Below are 17,920 nucleotides of genomic sequence, written 5' to 3'. Positions count from 1 at the left end.
CTGTGGGAGAGGGAGAGGGTGGGAAGATTTGGGAGAATGGCCTTGAAACATGTAAAATATCATGTATGAAATGAGATGCCAGTCCAGGTTCGATGCACGATACTGGATGCTTGGGGCTAGTGCACTGGGATGACCCAGAGGGATGGTATGGGGAGGGAGGAGGGGGGAGGGTTCAGGATGGGGAACACATGTATACCTGTGGTGGATTCATTTTGATATTTGGCAAAACTAATACAATTATGTAAAGTTTAAAAAAATAAAATAAAATCAAAAGAAAAATAAATAAATAAATTTAAAAAAAAAAAAAAAAGACATATAGTATGGATCTTCTTGAGATCTGGATTCAAACAATTAAATTATAAAAAAACAGTAGCAGTTATTAAATTATGAGATACTGACTGCACATTATATATTAAATCTAGAAACTGACCTTTTTTGGCTATTACTTTTATGTTTGTATTAAAAGAACTATTTTTTTTTTTAGGTGTGATAATGGTATTTTGGCAATTTTTTCCCCCTGGTGGTCATGTCCATGACCCCATTTAATACAGTTTCCTCAGGAGGAGGAATCATTACCTTCATTACCTATAATGAAATGAATTTTCATTTTGAAGGTTCCAAGTACAAAGCTAAGTGAAAAATAAAAATGATACACAGGAAAGGAGGAAAGAAGGGAAACATAAGAAGGTACATTCTTCTCACTTTGGGAATTTTATTTTTAAAGCATCTTTATCTTTTGAGATACAATATAAAATATTGATAAATGAAATAAGATATGAAGAAATAGTTTCAAAATAGTAATATGAAGCTGGGGAAAGTGGGCAGGGATATAAACTGGGGTTTGCAAACATTTTTTGTAAAGAGCCAGAGACTAAATATTAAAATACTTTCAAAAGTTATATATTAAGAGGCTTTGCAGGCTACATGATCTCTGTATCAACACCTCAATTCTGCCACTGCAGCACAAAAGCAATCAGATCATATACAAAGAAATGAGAGCAGCTTTGTGTCAACTTATAAAAACAGGCAGTGTACTGAACTGAGTCCATAGGCTACAGTTTGCCAATCTTGAATCAAGACCAATGATAAACTGATAATTACCAAAGTTGAGTGACAGATAATTAGTTCAATATGCTCTTTTCTGTATTTTAAAATTTTCATGAGTTAAAAAAAAGACTAGAACATATTTTCAAATGTGTTCTTATGTGACCATTGATCCAGTGTGATCACTGATTTATTTCTAACTATATTCAGAATTTCACTAAACACAGATTTCAAATGTATCTCATTGCAGTTATACAATTCATTAACTGATACCTAATAGTTGTAAACGGTCCTTGGCCATAACTAAATTAGTCATCATTTTAGCCTGAAGACGTCTAGCTCTTTCACACTGTTCACCTGAAAGAAAAAGTAGAAAAAAATAATTAAAATATCTACATTTACCTACTAACACTGCTTCCAGATAAGTTATCATAACAACTAATCTCAAGAGAAGTCATTGTCTTTATAAAGAAATTAAGAAAATATCATTTTCAAATAATATCTTAAAAAAAATCAGTTATAGTTCCTTATGAGAGTATCAGACCTAGTGTGGTATTTCATGGATTTCATGGCTTATGAGACATATTTTTTTCCCCTACATTTAAAAATCTCTGAAGTTGGGAAGTGTTTTAACACCAGTGCCAACCTATTAATGCTATTAGCCAGACTGCAGTCACAACATAGCTTGTCACTGCTTCTGCATACAAAAACTTGGTTATAAATATTAATATTTCTATTATAGCTATATCTAAATAAGATCAAGACAGCAAACTGAATAAGGTTAAAATTAAAATTGTATGTGATAAGAAGAGAATGTGTTAATAGTTTAACTGACATTTTTTTCTCTTAGTGGTACAATCGAAGGCATCTTCAATTCAATGAAATATTTTTCTCATAACTCATTTTCTTTGATCTCTTCTTCTATACATTTGACAAAAATTTTTGTACATAATTTATAAAGTGATGCTCATAAACTCATGAAAGTCTCCAAGACCCAACCTCCCTGCTCTCTTTTATATAGGAGCCCAGTAGCTAGAGAAATAGTCAAAATAAAAAGGAGACAGAAAAAATCATGGTAAATATTGGACACATTGTAGTTATTGGAGATTAGCTGATATAAATTATAGAATCAGTCAGCCAGATAAAATATCTACTGGGTGGATTGATCCCTAAGGCTAAGATTCTTAGCCCATGTATTATAATTTCTGCTTTTGAATTTATCAGAGCTATGATAGCCGAAGTACTTTATTCATTTAATAGTGTCACATATAACACATATTCACATACAGTATTTAAGAATTCAGGTTTTAAAGCCAGACTGCCTGAGTTCAAATCCTGACTCTACCTCTTCATGCCTATGAGATCTCAGGCAAGTTACTTCTTCCCACTTAAGGTTTTTAATCTGAAAAATAAGGATAACAGTAGCAGCTTCAGAGTGTAGGGCTGTGATGAAATTAAGAGAGATGATAAGTATGAAGCACATAAAATGATGCTTCAGTACACAGTATGTGTGCAGAAATTTGTTGTCTGTATATTTAACGGTAATATTAGACTCTGATTTTTAATTTGATGTGACAGAAAAAATGAAAAATAACTACTTTGATTTTAAAAGACCATGTGTAAATAAAAACAAACATTACAGCTCATATTCTAACACACAGTAAAGCATCACCCACAGTGCAAAAGGGGGATCTGTGGATTAACTACTCCCTCCCTGCCTTGACAGTGAGGAAAGAGTGAGGTTTCAAAGCCAGGGCTACAAATAGGTTAAAATATCATGAATCATGGTTCCAAGGAGGACACAAGTAATATACCATTTTTTATCTTACTGCTATAGGTAATCAAGTTTAAGCATATTTGGTCATAACTTCATTTTTAGCACAGGTAATAAAGCATTAACTGTAAGTCTAGAAAGAGTAACAGTAGCATTTAAAAATCTGTTAAATACTTTTATTTAGATAAACATATCGGAAATCAGGGCAATCATGTGAATATAATTTGGGATGCCACTAAATAAATGTAAATACAACCTTACCTTGTCCTGTAACTACGACGGCTATTCCTTTTTCTAGTTCTTCAATACCTTTCTTATACCATTCCACAGCTTGGTCCTTTTGTCCTACTTTAAAATAAAAATAATAATTTGTATAAATCATGTGCGTGTGTGTGTGTATGTATGCATGCGCTAAGTCGCTCTAGTCGGGTCTGACTCTGTGTGACCCCATGGACAATGTAGCCCACCAGCCTCCTCTGTCCATGGGATTCTCCAGGCAAGAATACTTAAGTGACTTGCCATTTCCTTCTCCAGGGGATCTTCCTGACCCACGGAAGATCTGGGTCTCCTAGACTGCAGACAGATTCTTTACTGTCTGAGCCACCAGCGAAGCCTAACCTGCTGCTGCTGCTGTCACTTCAGTCGTGTCGGACTCTGTGCGACCCCATGGACAGCAGCCCACCAGGCTCTCCCGTCCCTGGGATTCTCCAGGCAAGAACACTGGAGTGGGTTGCCACTTCCTTCTCCAATGCAGGAAAGTGAAAAGTGAAAGTGCAGTCGCTCAGTCGTGTCCGACCCTCAGGGATCCCATGCACTGCAGCCTTCCAGGCTCCTCCATCCATGGGATTTTCCAGGCAAGAGTACTGGAGTGGGGTGCCATTGCCTTCTCCAGAAGCCTAACCTAAGAATACACTAAAACATTTTCCAAAGCATGCTCTTTTTAGGAGATACAGGGATGAAAAAAGGGGGTGGGGTTGTGATCAAGTAAGCTAGAAAACTGTTATCCTGTGACTTCTCAGTACTTAAGCATTCTAATGAATATGTGGCTCTGCATGAGAGGAATACATACCTCAATGTTTCTCATTTTCAGAGCAGAAAGTCTTTTGTTGTTTATCATCTCATGGTATTGATGCTTAAAACCACTATAATAGTGTGTTAGAGAAATAAACTTGACTTCTCAAGATTTTACTTTAGATAAATGGTTTTAAACATGATTTCAATAATAATGAGAAAAAATAAGCACTGTTTAACCTAATTGTATTCAAATATGATGTAACATGTTCATTGTTGGATGATCCTTTCAAGAGTTAGTTTTTATTTCACAAATGACAGTACCATGAGAACTGGCATAAAAGGTCGCACGTGTGGCCATTTAGTAACACATTTCTATTTTCTTTGAAACATGACAGCATTTATTCTTGATTCAAAATTAAGCTCTAAAAGGACCTAAAAATTCAGCACGATCAAAATATGTATAGAAAATTTCTTTCAAGTGGTAACAGTTCAGTTCAGTCAGTTCAGTCGCTCAGTTGCGTCTGACTCTTTGCGACCCCATGAATCTCAGCACGCCAGGCCTCCCTGTCCATCACCAACTCCTGGAGTTCACTCAGACTCACGTCCATGGAGTTAGTGATGCCGTCCAGCCATCTCATCCTCTGTCGTCCCCTTCTCCTCCTGCCCCCAATCCCTCCCAGCATCAGAGTCTTTTCCAATGAGTCAACTACTTCACATGAGGTGGCCAAAGTACTGGAGTTCCAGCTTTAGCATCATTCCTTCCAAAGAAATCCCAGGGCTGATCTCCTTCAGGATGGACTGGTTGGATCTCCTTGCAGTCCAAGGGACTCTCAAGAGTCTTCTCCAACACCACAGTTCAAAAGCATCAATTCTTCCGCGCTCAATCTTCTTCACAGTCCAACTCTCACATCCATACGTGACCACAGGAAAAACCATAGCCTTGACTAGATGAACCTTTGTTGGCAAAGTTATGTCTCTGCTTTTGAATATGCTATCTAGGTTGGTCATAACTTTCCTTCCAAGGAGTAAGCGTCTTTTAATTTCATGGCTGCAGTCTCCATCTGCAGTGATTTTGGAGCCCAAAAAAATAAAGTCTGACACTGTTTCCAAGGTTTCCCCATCTGTTTCCCATGAAGTGATGGGACTGGATGCCATGATCTTCGTTTTCTGAATGTTAAGCTTTAAGCCAACTTTTTCACTCTCCACTTTCACTTTCATCAAGAGGCTTTTGAGTTCCTCTTCACTTTCTGCCATAAGGGTGGAGTCATCTGCATATCTGAGGTTATTGATATTTCTCCTGGCAATCTTGATTCCAGCTTGTGCTTCTTCCAGTCCAGCAAGTATATGCAAATTTCATTGATTTTGAAAATTAAAGCTCAACATTCAGAAAATAAGATTGTGGCATCCGGTCCCATCACTTCATGGCAAATAGATGGGGAAACAGTGTCAGACTTTATTTTTGGGGGCTCCAAAATCACTGCAGATGATGACTGCAGCAATGAAATTAAAAGACGCTTACTCCTTGGAAGGACAGTTATGACCAACCTAGACAGCATATTCAAAAGCAGAGACATTATTTTGCCAACAAAGGTCTGTTTAGTCAAGGCTATGGTTTTTCCTGTGGTCATGTATGGATGTGAGAGTTGGACTGTGAAGAAGGCTGAGTGCCAAAGAATTGATGCTTTTGAACTGTGGTGTTGGAGAAGACTCTTGAGAGTCCCTTGGACTGTAAGGAGATCCAACCAGTCCATTCTGAAGGAGATCAGCCCTGGGATTTCTTTGGAAGGAATGCTGCTAAAACTGAAACTCCAGTACTTTGGCCACCTGATGCAAAGAGTTGACTCACTGGAAAAGACTCTGATGCTGGGAGGGATTGGGGGCAGGAGGAAAAGGGGACAAGAGAGGATGAGATGGTTGGATAGCATCACTGACTCGATGGACTCACATGAGTTTGAGTCAACTCCGGGAGATGGTGATGGACACAGAGGCCTGGCATGCTGCAATTCATGGAATTGCAAAGAGTCGGACATGACTGAGCGACTGAACTGAACTGAACTAGAATCTGCAATGCGTCATAAGTGGCTAATACAGAGATACAATAAAGCAAAGGTGGAAATCATCCATAAGAACTGCTTTTTGTTTTTCCCAACTCATGTCCCTATTTAATTAAAAATTCCCATGCTATTCTTCAATATAATTTGAAATGTCAAAATCAATAAAATATCATGACTCTCTTGATAACAAAGAATAGATGAAGTCTTATTATAAACATCACACACAATAACTAAGAAATGCTGTTGGGCTTCGCTGGTGGCTCAGTGGTGGGGAATCCACCTGCCAGTTCAGGAGACATGGGTTTGATCCCTGACCTAGGAAGATCCCACATGCTGTGGACCCACTAAGCCTGTGCGCCACATCTACTGAGCCTGTGTTCTAGAGCTCAGGAGCTGCAACAACTGAACTGAAGTGCTGCAACTACTGAAGGCCAAGCGCCTAAAGCCTGTGATTCACAGCAAGAGAAGCCTCCGAGACGAGAAGTCTGCGCACCACGAGCGGGTGGCCCCCACTCACCGCAACTAGAGGAAAGCCTGCTCAAGAATGAAGACCCAGTACAGCCAAAAATAAATTAAAAATTTTTCAAAAAAAGCAATGCTGTCCCCTTATCAGTGTGTACCTCTGACCACCTTCCTCCGCCGCCTCTCAAATAAATCACTAACTAGATCCGGCCCCTTAGGGTACTTTCTTTCTTACTATGGTGCCATTAGTATTTTACAGTGTCTGATCCAGAATAAGTGCTCGATAAGTACTTGATAATGACACACGAAGAAATTATTAAGCATTTAAGTCAATTCAAACTACGTAGATGTTTACTTTCCGTTTTTTTGTTAAAAGAATCTGTTTACATTTTTGGTTTTATAATTTAAAAAAGAAGCAAGTTACAAAAATCAGTAAAATAGCGTTTGCATTCTGAGTGGTTGGAATATTGATAATGTCACATTTGCCTTAGAATTTTAAAAATAAAGTGCAATTTAACAGATACAACAGAAGTTCCCTTTGTTGCTCCTCTTCCCATGTCCATGCTCCTTTCCTTCCCAGAAATTAGTATTAAGAACTAAGTGCCTATCTTACTTGTACATTTTTTCTATTGTTCCTATTTTATTTGTATCACTTTATTTTAAACTTATACATTGTTTCTGAGATCTATGTAGCCATACAGAGATCCAATTCATTCATTTTGACTTCTGTATAGTATCCTATCCTATAGTTTAACTATTTCCTATGAAAAGATATGTAGGTTTCCAGTTTTCCAATATTTCAAATAATGTTACAGTAAACAGTCTTGTACCTGTCCCTTTATATACATGTGTCAGTTTCTCTAGTGTGTATATATATATGCTTAAGAAGTAGAATTGATGAGTCATAGGTTCATCACATATTCTCCATTAACCGGAAATCAACAAAATGGTTTTTGAAAGTGCTTGAGCCAATGTATACTCCTATTAACAGTGTATGACTGTTCTCACTGGCAACATCTGAACAAAATCTTTTAAGGAATTTTACCACATTACATGGAGGCAAGTGAAATTACTGATTCTATACAAATAAACTCACATGCTCAATAATTACTCACTTACCTAATATTCTTTGGTAATAGGAAGTTGATTTACTGCCTTATTTGAATCTCGGATGTCAGTACGATAGTAGAAAATGAAAATGCATAGATTATCTCTTATCTAAAAGTACAAGACCACTGGAGAAAGGAGAGATGTATAAATCAATGGAATAGAAATACAGAAATAGACCCTTACAGACATTATTGATCTGACTTTGACAAAGATGACAAGGTAATTCAAAGGAGAAAGAAGAGCTTTTTTAAAAAACGACACTGGAATAACAGGTATCTATAAGCAAAAAAGCTTCACATGACATACAAAAATTAAGTTAAAATGGGTTATAGACCTAAATGTAAAGCCTAAAAATATAAAATTTATAAAAGAAAGCAGACAAAATTCTTTGTGATCTTGGCTTTAGGCCAATCACAAACCTTAACAAGAAAAATTGATAAACCAGACTTCATAAAAATTAAAAGTTCCTGCCCTTCAAAAGACAGAGTTGACAATATACAGACAAGCCAAAAACTGACAAGGAGAAAATATTTGCAAACAATACGTCTAATAAAGGTCTTGTAACCAGAATATACACAGAACTCTTACAATGATATTTTAAAAAGTCATTAAAAAATAGTGTGCAAAAGATCAAAACATATACTTTACCAAAGAAGAGAGCACAAGAAATGATCTTCATCATTAGCTATTAGGGAACTACAAATTAAAACTATAAGATTTTAATTTTGAATGGAAAAAATTACAAGAAAAAGTATAATGAATTTCTCATACATTTGCAGGGGTGACTATAAAATCATATGGCCATTTTGAAGAGTCTGGTTGTTCCTCACAACATTAACATATTCTTACTACATGATCTAGCTCTTCTTCTACATATTTACCCTAACAAATTAAAACATCAAAGACCTGTGCGTGAATATTCACCAACTTTATTCATAAAAGCTAAAAACTGGAAACAACCCAGATGTGCACCATTTCGTGAACAGATTAACAAATTAAGGTACATCCATACACAGAATTGGAGAAGGCAATGGCACCCCACTCCAGTACTCTTGCCTGGAAAATCCATGAACGGAGGAGCCTGGAAGGCTGCAGTCCATGGGGTCGCTAGGAGTCGGACATGACTGAGTGACTTCACTTTCACTTTTCACTTTCCTGCATTGGAGAAGGAAATGGCAACCCACTCCAGTGTTCTTGCCTGGAGAATCCCAGGGACAGGGGAGCCTGGTGGGCTGGCGTCTATGGGGTCGCACAGAGTCGGACACGACTGAAGCGACTTAGCAGCAGCAGCAGCAGCATACACAGAATACTACTCAGCAATAAAAAGGAACAAAATACTGATGCATGTAGGAACAGAGATGAATCTCAAAAACATGCTAAGTGAAAAGAGCCTGACACAAGAGGCTACACACTGTATGATGCCATTTACATGACAAAACTATAGTGACAGATGAGACTGCTGACTGCCAATAGCAAAGGGGAGTGCAAAGGGATCAGCTAGAAAGAGACCCAAGGGGCTTCTGTGGTGACAAAACATTCCATATACTGACTGTAGCGACAGTTTACAAACTGTTTGTCAAAACTCACTGAACTATACAGATCCCTAAAACTTTACTGTATGTAAATTATACCTCAGTAATTAAAAGTGCAATACTCTAACATTTAGATATAAGAACATTTACTTTGTGTTGGATAATAATACCAGAGCTAAAATTTTGATTACAAGAATAAGATTAGAAGAGAAAAACTAGAAAAATATTTTAAAAACATCCGTTTGAAGAGATCAGAGAGTTTTCAAAACAGTGAAAATTATCAAAATTTGGAAGGAGAGATCATTTCAGACCCGTTAGGATGGTTATTTTGAAAATTACCAAAATATGAAAAAGAGAAACGTCAAAGAGGTGAGTCTACCATCTGGGGCCCTTCTCTGCTTTAAGTGAAGTGAAACTCGCTCAGTCGTATCCAACTCTTTAAGACCCCATGGACTGTAGCCTGTCAGGCTCCTCTGTCCAAGGAATTCTCCAGCAAGATTACTAGAGTGGGTAGTCTTTCCCTTCTCCAGAGGATCTTCCCAACACAGGGACCGAACCCAAGTCTCCTGCATTGCAGGCAGATTCTTTACCATCTGAGTCACCAGAAAAGCCCAAGAATACTGGAGTGGGTACCCTATCCCTTCGCCAGATCTTCCAGACCCAGGAATCAAATCATGGTCTCCCACATTTGCAGGCAGATTCGTTACTAGCTGAGCTACCAGGGAAGCCCATCATCAATTCTGAATGAGAATGTGACCAAGAGACTAAACCCAAGTCTCCTGCATTGCAGGCGGATTCTTTACCATCTGAGTCACCAGAAAAGCCCAAGAATACTGGAGTGGGTAGCCTATCCCTTCACCAGGAGATCTTTCAGACCCAGGAATCAAATCACAGTCTTCCACATTTGAAGGCAGATTCTTTACTAGCTGAGCTACCAGGGAAGCCTGTCATCAATTCTGAAGGCGAATGTGACCAGACTCATGGAACTAAGTTGACAAAAAATGAATTCTAGGGCATGCCCAGGAGAATTAGTGGCAAAGATTCCTAAATTTTGATTGGGCCCTTGCATCAGTGAAAAAGGATAGCTTGCATATGGACTGATACCAACATTCAAATCACTTAAATCCCTTAAGTTAGGGGAATCTACAGCCTATAACCTTCGATGACCATCCTATTGACTAAATTTTTTTATTATTTTTTTCTTTTTGGACATGTCACACAGCTTGTAGGATTTCAGTTCCCCAGCCAGTGACTGAGCTTGGGTCCCAGCAGTGAAAGCACCATGTGACCACCAGGGAATTCCCCCTTTTGACTAAATCATGGCAGAAAAATCAAAACTTACAACAATCTCCAGCACACAAAAGGCCTTCAGGATGCTTCAGCAGTTCTTGGTTTCCCTTATACATTTCCCTGTCTCCTATATGGGCCCCAATAACATTCAGACTCAACCAACTGCTGCTGCTAAGTCACTTCAGTCGTGTCCGACTCTGTGTGACCCCATAGATGGCAGCCCACCAGGCTCTGCCATCCCTGGGATTCTCCAGGCAAGAACACTGGAGTGGGTTGCCATTTCCTTCTCCAATGCATGAAAATGAAAAGTAAAAGTGAAGTCGCTCAGTCGTGTGTGACTCTTCGCGACCCCATGGACTGTAGCCTACCAGGCTCCTCCGTCCATGGGATTTTCCAGGCAAGAGTACTGGAGTGGGTTGCCATTGCCTTCTCCAACTCAACCAACAAGACTACATCAAATCAAGAGAAGAATGGGATGGCAGAAGCTTACAATCAATGGTTGCAGTTGTAGCTGAAACCATTAGCCAGTAATCTGAACTACATACACAGTATGGCTCATAAATCTAGGAACTACGTAATCTATGGACAACAGTGGCCCAAGGGTCAAATACAGTCAGCTTCCTGGTTTTCTATATAAACCTTTACTGGATCACACCCCCTATATATGAGTGTTGAAGAGTTGTGAAAGAGCACTTGAACAATGGTTCAACAACAACAAGACAAATGAGGGCTTCCCTGGTGGTTCGATGGTCAAGAATCCTCCTCCCAATGCAGGGGACACGGGTTCAATCCCTGCTCTGCAAAGATCCTACACACTGAGCGACAGCTAAGCCCATGCACCACAACTACTGAGCCTGTGTTCCAGAGACCGGGAGTCACAACAACTGAGCCCACGTACGGTAGCTACTGAAGTCCGAGCACCTAGAGCCCATGCTCAGCAACAAGAGAAACCACTGCAATGAGAAGCCCACACGCTCACAACCAGAGAGCAGCTCCTGACTTGCTGCAACTGGAAAACGCCCAGGTGCAGCAACAAAGACCCAGTGAAGCCATAAATAAATTCTTAAACATGAACGTAAAAATGGGCAAAGAACTTTAATAGACATTTTTCCCAAGAAGATATGCAAATGGACAATAAGCACATGAAAAGATGCTCAACATCCTAAGTCATTATGGAAATGCAAATCAAAACTATGATGTGATACCACTTCGCATTAATTATAGCATGGCCATTATTTTACAAAGTAAACAAACCTTGAAACTAACCAATGTGGGGAAATTAGAAACCCTTGTGCACTGGTGTTGGGAATGTAAAAATGCAAGGCTGCTGTGGAAAGCAATTTGGCAGTCCCTCAAAAAATTAAACATAATAATTAACATATGATCCCACAAGTCTACTCCTACGTGGATACTCAAAAGCACTGAAAGAGGGGCTCAGAAACTTGTATACCAATATTTATATTATTATTATTAATTTTTTTAGCTACCCCTTACAGCATACAAGATCTTAATTCCCAGACCAGTGATTTAACCCACGCCGCCTGCACTGGAAGCACGGAATTTCAGCCACTAGACCACCAGGGAAGTCCCTAGAGCAGCATTATCAACAATAGATAGAAACAACCCAAATATCCAGTAGCAGATGAATGGATAAACAAAAGATGGCATACACATAGAATGGGATATTATTCAGACTAAAAAAGGAATGAAATCTGTTACATGCCTCAGCATTGCTTATAGATGCTGAAATGCTAAGTGAAGTGTCAGACACAAAAGGACAGATACTATGTGATTCCACTTATATGAGGTGCCCAGAACTGGAGAAATCACAGACAGAACGCAGAACAGAGGCTATCAGGGACCGGGGCGAGGGAAGAATAGAGAAGGGGAAACGAGGAGTTATTGTTCTATGGGTACTGAGTTTTGGTTTGGGAGGATGTAAAGCTCTAGAAATGGATAGTGGTAATGGTTGCACAATACTGTGAATGTATTTTTCTTTTGTTTTTTTTTGGCCATGTGGCATGTAGGATCTTAGTTCCTCAATCAGGGATCGAACCATGCGTCCTGTAGTGGAAGCATGGAGTCTTAACCACTGGACTGCCAGAGAGTCCCCTGTGAATGTATTTAATGCCACCAATTCCCACACTTTAAATCATTAAAATGCCAAGTTTTGTTATCTATGTTTTACCACAATAAAAAAAATTAAATGACCCATTACAGGCAGTTTGTTGACCCCTTGTATACAGCAATGAAAATGAACAATTACTGCCAAAAGTAACCTCAAAGATTAATCTGACAAGCATGAAGTGAAGTGAAAGTCGCTTAGTAGTGTCTGACTCTTTGTGACCCCATGGACTGTGGCCCACCAGGCTCTTCTGTCCATGGAATTCCCCAGGCAAGAATATTGGAGTGGGTTGACATGCCCTTCTCCAGGGGATCTTCCCGACCCAGGGATCGGACCCAGGTCTCCTGCACTGCAAGTAGATTCTTAACCATCTGAGCCACCAGGGAAGCGCCCTGACAAGCATAATGTTGAGCAAAAGCAGCCATACACAAAAAGAACGTCAGCTGTATGATTTCATTTATAAAGCTGATTTATGGTGTAAGAAGATACGAACTGAAGATACCTTTGTGCAGGGTGTGGAAAGGTGGTGAGCAGAAGGGAGGATGAGAAAGGCAGGCTTCCAGAGCAATATTCTAGTTTTTGACCTGGTGAGGTTTCAAACTGCTATGTTCAGCTTAATAATTCATTAAGCAATACACAAAGTGTGTACTTCATGTATACTTTAATAAAAGTGTACTTAAAACTGAAGAAAAAATACAAGAGGAAGATTAAGTATTTTGAAATGGAGAGTCCCTACACATTAAGTGAAAAAGGTTACAGATGAGTTTCTATGCAACATGATTCATTTTCTTCTAATGAATAAATATTTATGCTTATGTAACTAGACAAAGTCAGGAAACTTATCAGTAATCATCCAAGGATAAGGTTAACGAAGATTTTCACTTTCTATATTTGTGCATTATTTTAATTTTTGATGTGTGTTATTGTACAAGCAACAAAAAGACTGATGATATCCATCTTTAAATGAAGATAAGAATACTGGACTAATTTGTGGATTATCTATTGCATCTTTTTCTTCACATGTTAGGAGTACCCAGATTGCCACTGAGAAGATCAAAACAAGAGCAGCTTGGGTAGAGAGGATGTCAGTCTGCAACTATGTGAGTTAGAAGATAGAGATTTAAGTCCTTGCTCCATCATTTAAGAGCTCTCTGACTTTGGGAAAGTCAGCCAATCTCTCTGAGCTTTAGTTTCCTTACCTAAAAACAAGATGACACTTCTTTTACCTAACTCCAAGTTGTGGCGAAGATCAAATGAAACAGGGCATGGGATAATATTTTAATAAAAGAGATACGTAAAAATTACTTTTGGCATACTTAGTAAATCTGTTGATAAATATAAATTCTTCTACTGCAGAACTGTATGCACAGTTGTATTTTTGCTCTTAAAGCCCACTGTTTTTACTCATCTATTTAGTCCTTCTTAAGCAACATTCTACAAACAACTCCAGGAAATAAGTATATCCATTTTCCTACACAATTTTCTGCTAGAAACCTGCAAGTGTCACATTTGAAAGTAACAGGAATCTTTAAAGACCTTACAGTAGATGTTAATGTGTGCTGATCCACAATGAACTATAGAGGCCATGAAGCATCAGACTGACAGCTCCCAGGTTCATTCTCTCATCGTTCACTATCACAGAAAGGATCCTTTCTATTGTTTTAATTCAGCAAAAAGGCCATATTTGCTTTCATGTTCAAATATCAAGGTTTATTTCTGAAATGAAGATTTATTTTTCCCCCACTTAACTGGAAAGGTTTTCAACCCTGTGTAAAGAAATCATTACAGTTTTTGGACATTTTCTTTAACCTTAAGAATTTCAACTGATTTTCTTTAAAAATCTTTCGTATTTACTATGGATGGATGGTGGATAACTTTAACTTCTGTGCATTATCGGTATTCCCAAATTCTCTATCAAGAGCTTGCATTCTGGGCTTCCCAGGTGGTTCAGCGGCACAAAAACCAAAACTTCCATCTGTCAATGCAAGAGACACAAGTTCGATCCCTGATCCAGTAAGATCCCACATGCCTTGGAACAGCTAAACCTCTGTACCGCAACTATTAAGCCTGTGCTTTAGAGCCTGGGAGACACAAACAGGGAGCCCATGTGCTCCAACTACTGAAGCCGGAGCTCCCTAGAGCCTGTGCTCTGCAACAAGAGAAGTCACCACATTGAGAAAGCCCATGCACCACAACTGGAGAGTAGCCCCCACTGGCCACACTTAGAGAAAAGCCCACGCAGCAATGAAGATCCAGCATAACCAAAAATCAGTCAAGCAATCCTAAAAAAAAGCCTGTATTCATCTATGAGTACACAGAACATAAGAACAAAAAATTCATTTTATCTCTTTTGTAATAAAAAGCTAGGATACTAAGTGAGGCTAAGAAGAGACTTCCATTTGTTTTTTCTGAACTAAGAGTCATAATTAACAAATATATTTTTATATCACTCTTTAGATAATTCTCCTTCTTCCCCAAATCACATTTAGACCGCTGTTTCCTAAAAGGAAGATAATAAAAACTAGATATCAAGGTTTAACAATGTTCAAGCATAACCTCTAGAGGCTGTAACCTTAAAAGAACTGTAAAATTAATAATAGTAGTTCCTATTTTCTGAGGATCTATTATGCACAAGTACTGAGTATTTCACAAACATTATCTCAGTGTAGTAGTAAGTAACTTGCCCAGGATCCTGTACAGTCAGAATTCAAATGTCTATTTGGGTAAGAGGCACTGCAATTTAAAAAGGATGAAATTAGACCCTCAAAACTGAGACAACGAAAAGCAGCCCCTGACATCCAGGAGCTAGTACCATCAACTAAGCCTTAGTGTAACAAGGAAATGATTTGACATTACAACTGTGCCTTGGTGTTATACTTAATATAAACAATTTCATAGAACATCAGACAGGTCCACTCTGTAATCATGATGAATGAAGATAAAAACAAGACTACTACTCTGCAATCATGTCTAAACACACACAAAACATCAATACTGCCCAAGCCATGAAACACCAAACATCCTTCTCTTCAGGCTAATGAGTGCCTCTCAACCAACCATAGCTTCATCCTCACTCTAGTCTCCCCTTCTGTATCAAATTTAAGAAACTTAATTACAGAATTATCCACAATTCCTGAAAGCATCCAATCCAGAGCAAAACCTTGCTTCCATAACTCCTCCTCAAAAATCACTGAGCACAAGCCCAAATTCTGTACATTCTTTCTAGTTGCCTTTTCCTGAGATAAGGGATGGTTCCCCATGGTGTGTGTTCTCTTGGCTACAATAAGTAATACATCCCACTTTTTAAGCCACAGGTGTGTGTTCTAGTGATAGTTCACTGAAAGGCTCTGGCAAAATTCACTTAAGAACAACAACAGTTAAGCACAAAATATCTCCACTTCAGCATCAAATATCTGCCAAAGAGCAGAAAGATGTGAATAAGCATAATCTGTCTATGCTATATCTATATAGCTGTACAACATTTACTAGTCCCAAGAAAACCTCAATTTTGACATTTTTCTTTCCTTATTTACCAGAACAAACTGCTGAGTTTGAGCGTGCTCAAAGATGTTTTATTCTACAGGGTATCAAGTGTGAGCAGTTGTTAATTCACAAAGCAAGAGCCAAAAAAAAAGCTAGGTCAGCTTATTAATACCTTCACTACTATTATATAGGTCAAGAGAGAGGAAAATTAGTAGAAAAACAGAGAATCTATACTTTGCCAGAGTGAAAAATCCAACTATTATTGGGTAGAGCACAGAGAATAAGCTAGCAGAAAAAAGGCAGGAAGGGTTAGGAAACATCCTTCTTTGGTAGTTTAATACTTATTTACTGACAACTGTCATCAGGATGAGTAACAATAATCTTAGGAGTCTAGTTACCAGGTGAGTTTTACAGGGTTAACTGTATTTTACTTTAGGAAGGATATAAACTATAATAAAAAAAACAAAACCGTAAAAACAGAACAAGGGAGGAAGTTCCTAAGAATGGCTGCCTTTTGGGCTTTAGTGCAAATGTCACTCCATATTCTTGCAGAGAAATATGAAATGTTTATTGTATATTTAATAAAAAGTAATGTTATTCTCTGGGCAAAGTATGATATTATCAGAATGTCAATCCATCAGAAACATTCTTTCCTTGTTCTAATCATTTAAACCAGAAATGAGGCCCCCAAAAATTGCCTGAAATCAATCCTTTCAAACTGATGTCTCATAGTTTTTAAGAGTAAAAGAAAATATACCAGATCTCCAGATCTGATACTTCTGATTTCTATCCTCTAGCTTCACCTTCTGAAAATAGATGTGGATAAGCAAGTATTTTGTGTGTGTTTTAAATAAAGAACAGTGTTGGTTTACATGAAATTATAAAATTATACAGTAGTTTAAAAAAAAACCTCTTTTAAATATAAACTGACTCAAAATTTTAAACAGAAAAGGACTGTATTTAGATAATTTCTATCCTTGATGACAGATGCTGCATGCAGCCCTATCTTATCTTGAGAACTGACTCTCTCTCTCTCTCATACAACACACTGGGCCCTTGCTATCTGTCGAGTCCTACATATCTGAGGTAATTGAACCACACCTAGAGAATCTGTACTACTGTATTACTCAGGAGATTCCAGGCTTGTCTACCTGTCTACCTGTAGGAGCCATGTAAAGCATGTTAGTTCATGTTAATCTGAAGAACCACTATTACAACCTCCTTTTCTCCCCTAGGTATCCAAGGGGCCCTTGGAATTACACAATAGAGAACCTGCTTGCTGCTGCTGCTAAGTCGCTTCAGTCGTGTCCGACTCTGTGCAACCCCATAGACGGTGGCCCACCAGGCTCCCCCATCCCTGGGATTCTCCAGGCAAGAACACTGGAGTGGGTTGCCATTTCCTTCTCCAAGAGAACCTGCTTAGTATAAAATAAAAGTATGAAATTATGCATCTGTTCACCTAAACTCTGTTCCTAATTCTGCTACTGTGCGTTCACTCTTTAAATTCCAGTTTCTCCAGATATACAGCTGATATCATAGGTTATCAGTTTTCCAAAATGTTCAACAGTAAATAAAACATCTACAAATCATTTAACTCCTTGGGGAAAAAAGAAGGATATATATGAAAGAATAAACACATTTTTTTAAGAATACACACATTTATTAATCACATAAGAAACATCTTAACACATCTCACTGGAGAGGAAGTAATTTTCTCTCAAGTTAACATCCAGAATGCAGAGCTGAGCAAATTAACTGGTATTCAATAAATGCTCTAATGAACAAACTTCACATAATCTTTTATTAGGTGAATAGAATCTGCTGTGCTATTCTTTTCTATTCAAAAATAGCATGATTTTAGATAATCTAGGCCTTTATGAAAGTTCAGCATCACAGTTAAGTATGCCATAAAAAAATAAAATTCAAAATAGTCACCACATAAACAACATTTACACATTACTTTGTTAAAATAAGATTTAATTTGGCCTTTATTATTTGAAGGCACCAAATATGTCGATTACCTAACATCATG

The 17,920-nt window shown here is 38.2% G+C and overlaps 1 protein-coding gene across 4 annotated transcripts in view; it reads right to left on the bottom strand.

Annotated features, from left to right (window-relative positions):
- Positions 1 to 17,920, bottom strand: part of SPAST (spastin) — a 55,464-nt gene that overhangs the window by 34,354 nt on the left and 3,190 nt on the right. For 2 of the 4 annotated variants that reach the window (XM_070798473.1, XM_070798475.1), the window contains exons 2-3: positions 3,080 to 3,166; positions 1,318 to 1,401 (exon numbers count right to left, since the gene is read on the bottom strand). In XM_070798473.1, coding sequence (XP_070654574.1) covers positions 1,318 to 1,401; positions 3,080 to 3,166 — 171 coding nt within the window. The remainder of the gene's footprint in view (positions 1 to 1,317; positions 1,402 to 3,079; positions 3,167 to 17,920) is intronic. The other 2 variants (XM_070798474.1, XM_070798476.1) reach the window with 1 other exon arrangement.

The sequence above is a fragment of the Bos indicus genome, chromosome 11, assembly GCF_029378745.1.
Source record: "Bos indicus isolate NIAB-ARS_2022 breed Sahiwal x Tharparkar chromosome 11, NIAB-ARS_B.indTharparkar_mat_pri_1.0, whole genome shotgun sequence".
NCBI lineage: Eukaryota > Metazoa > Chordata > Mammalia > Artiodactyla > Bovidae > Bos > Bos indicus.
This window is presented reverse-complemented; position numbering and strand designations above follow the sequence as displayed.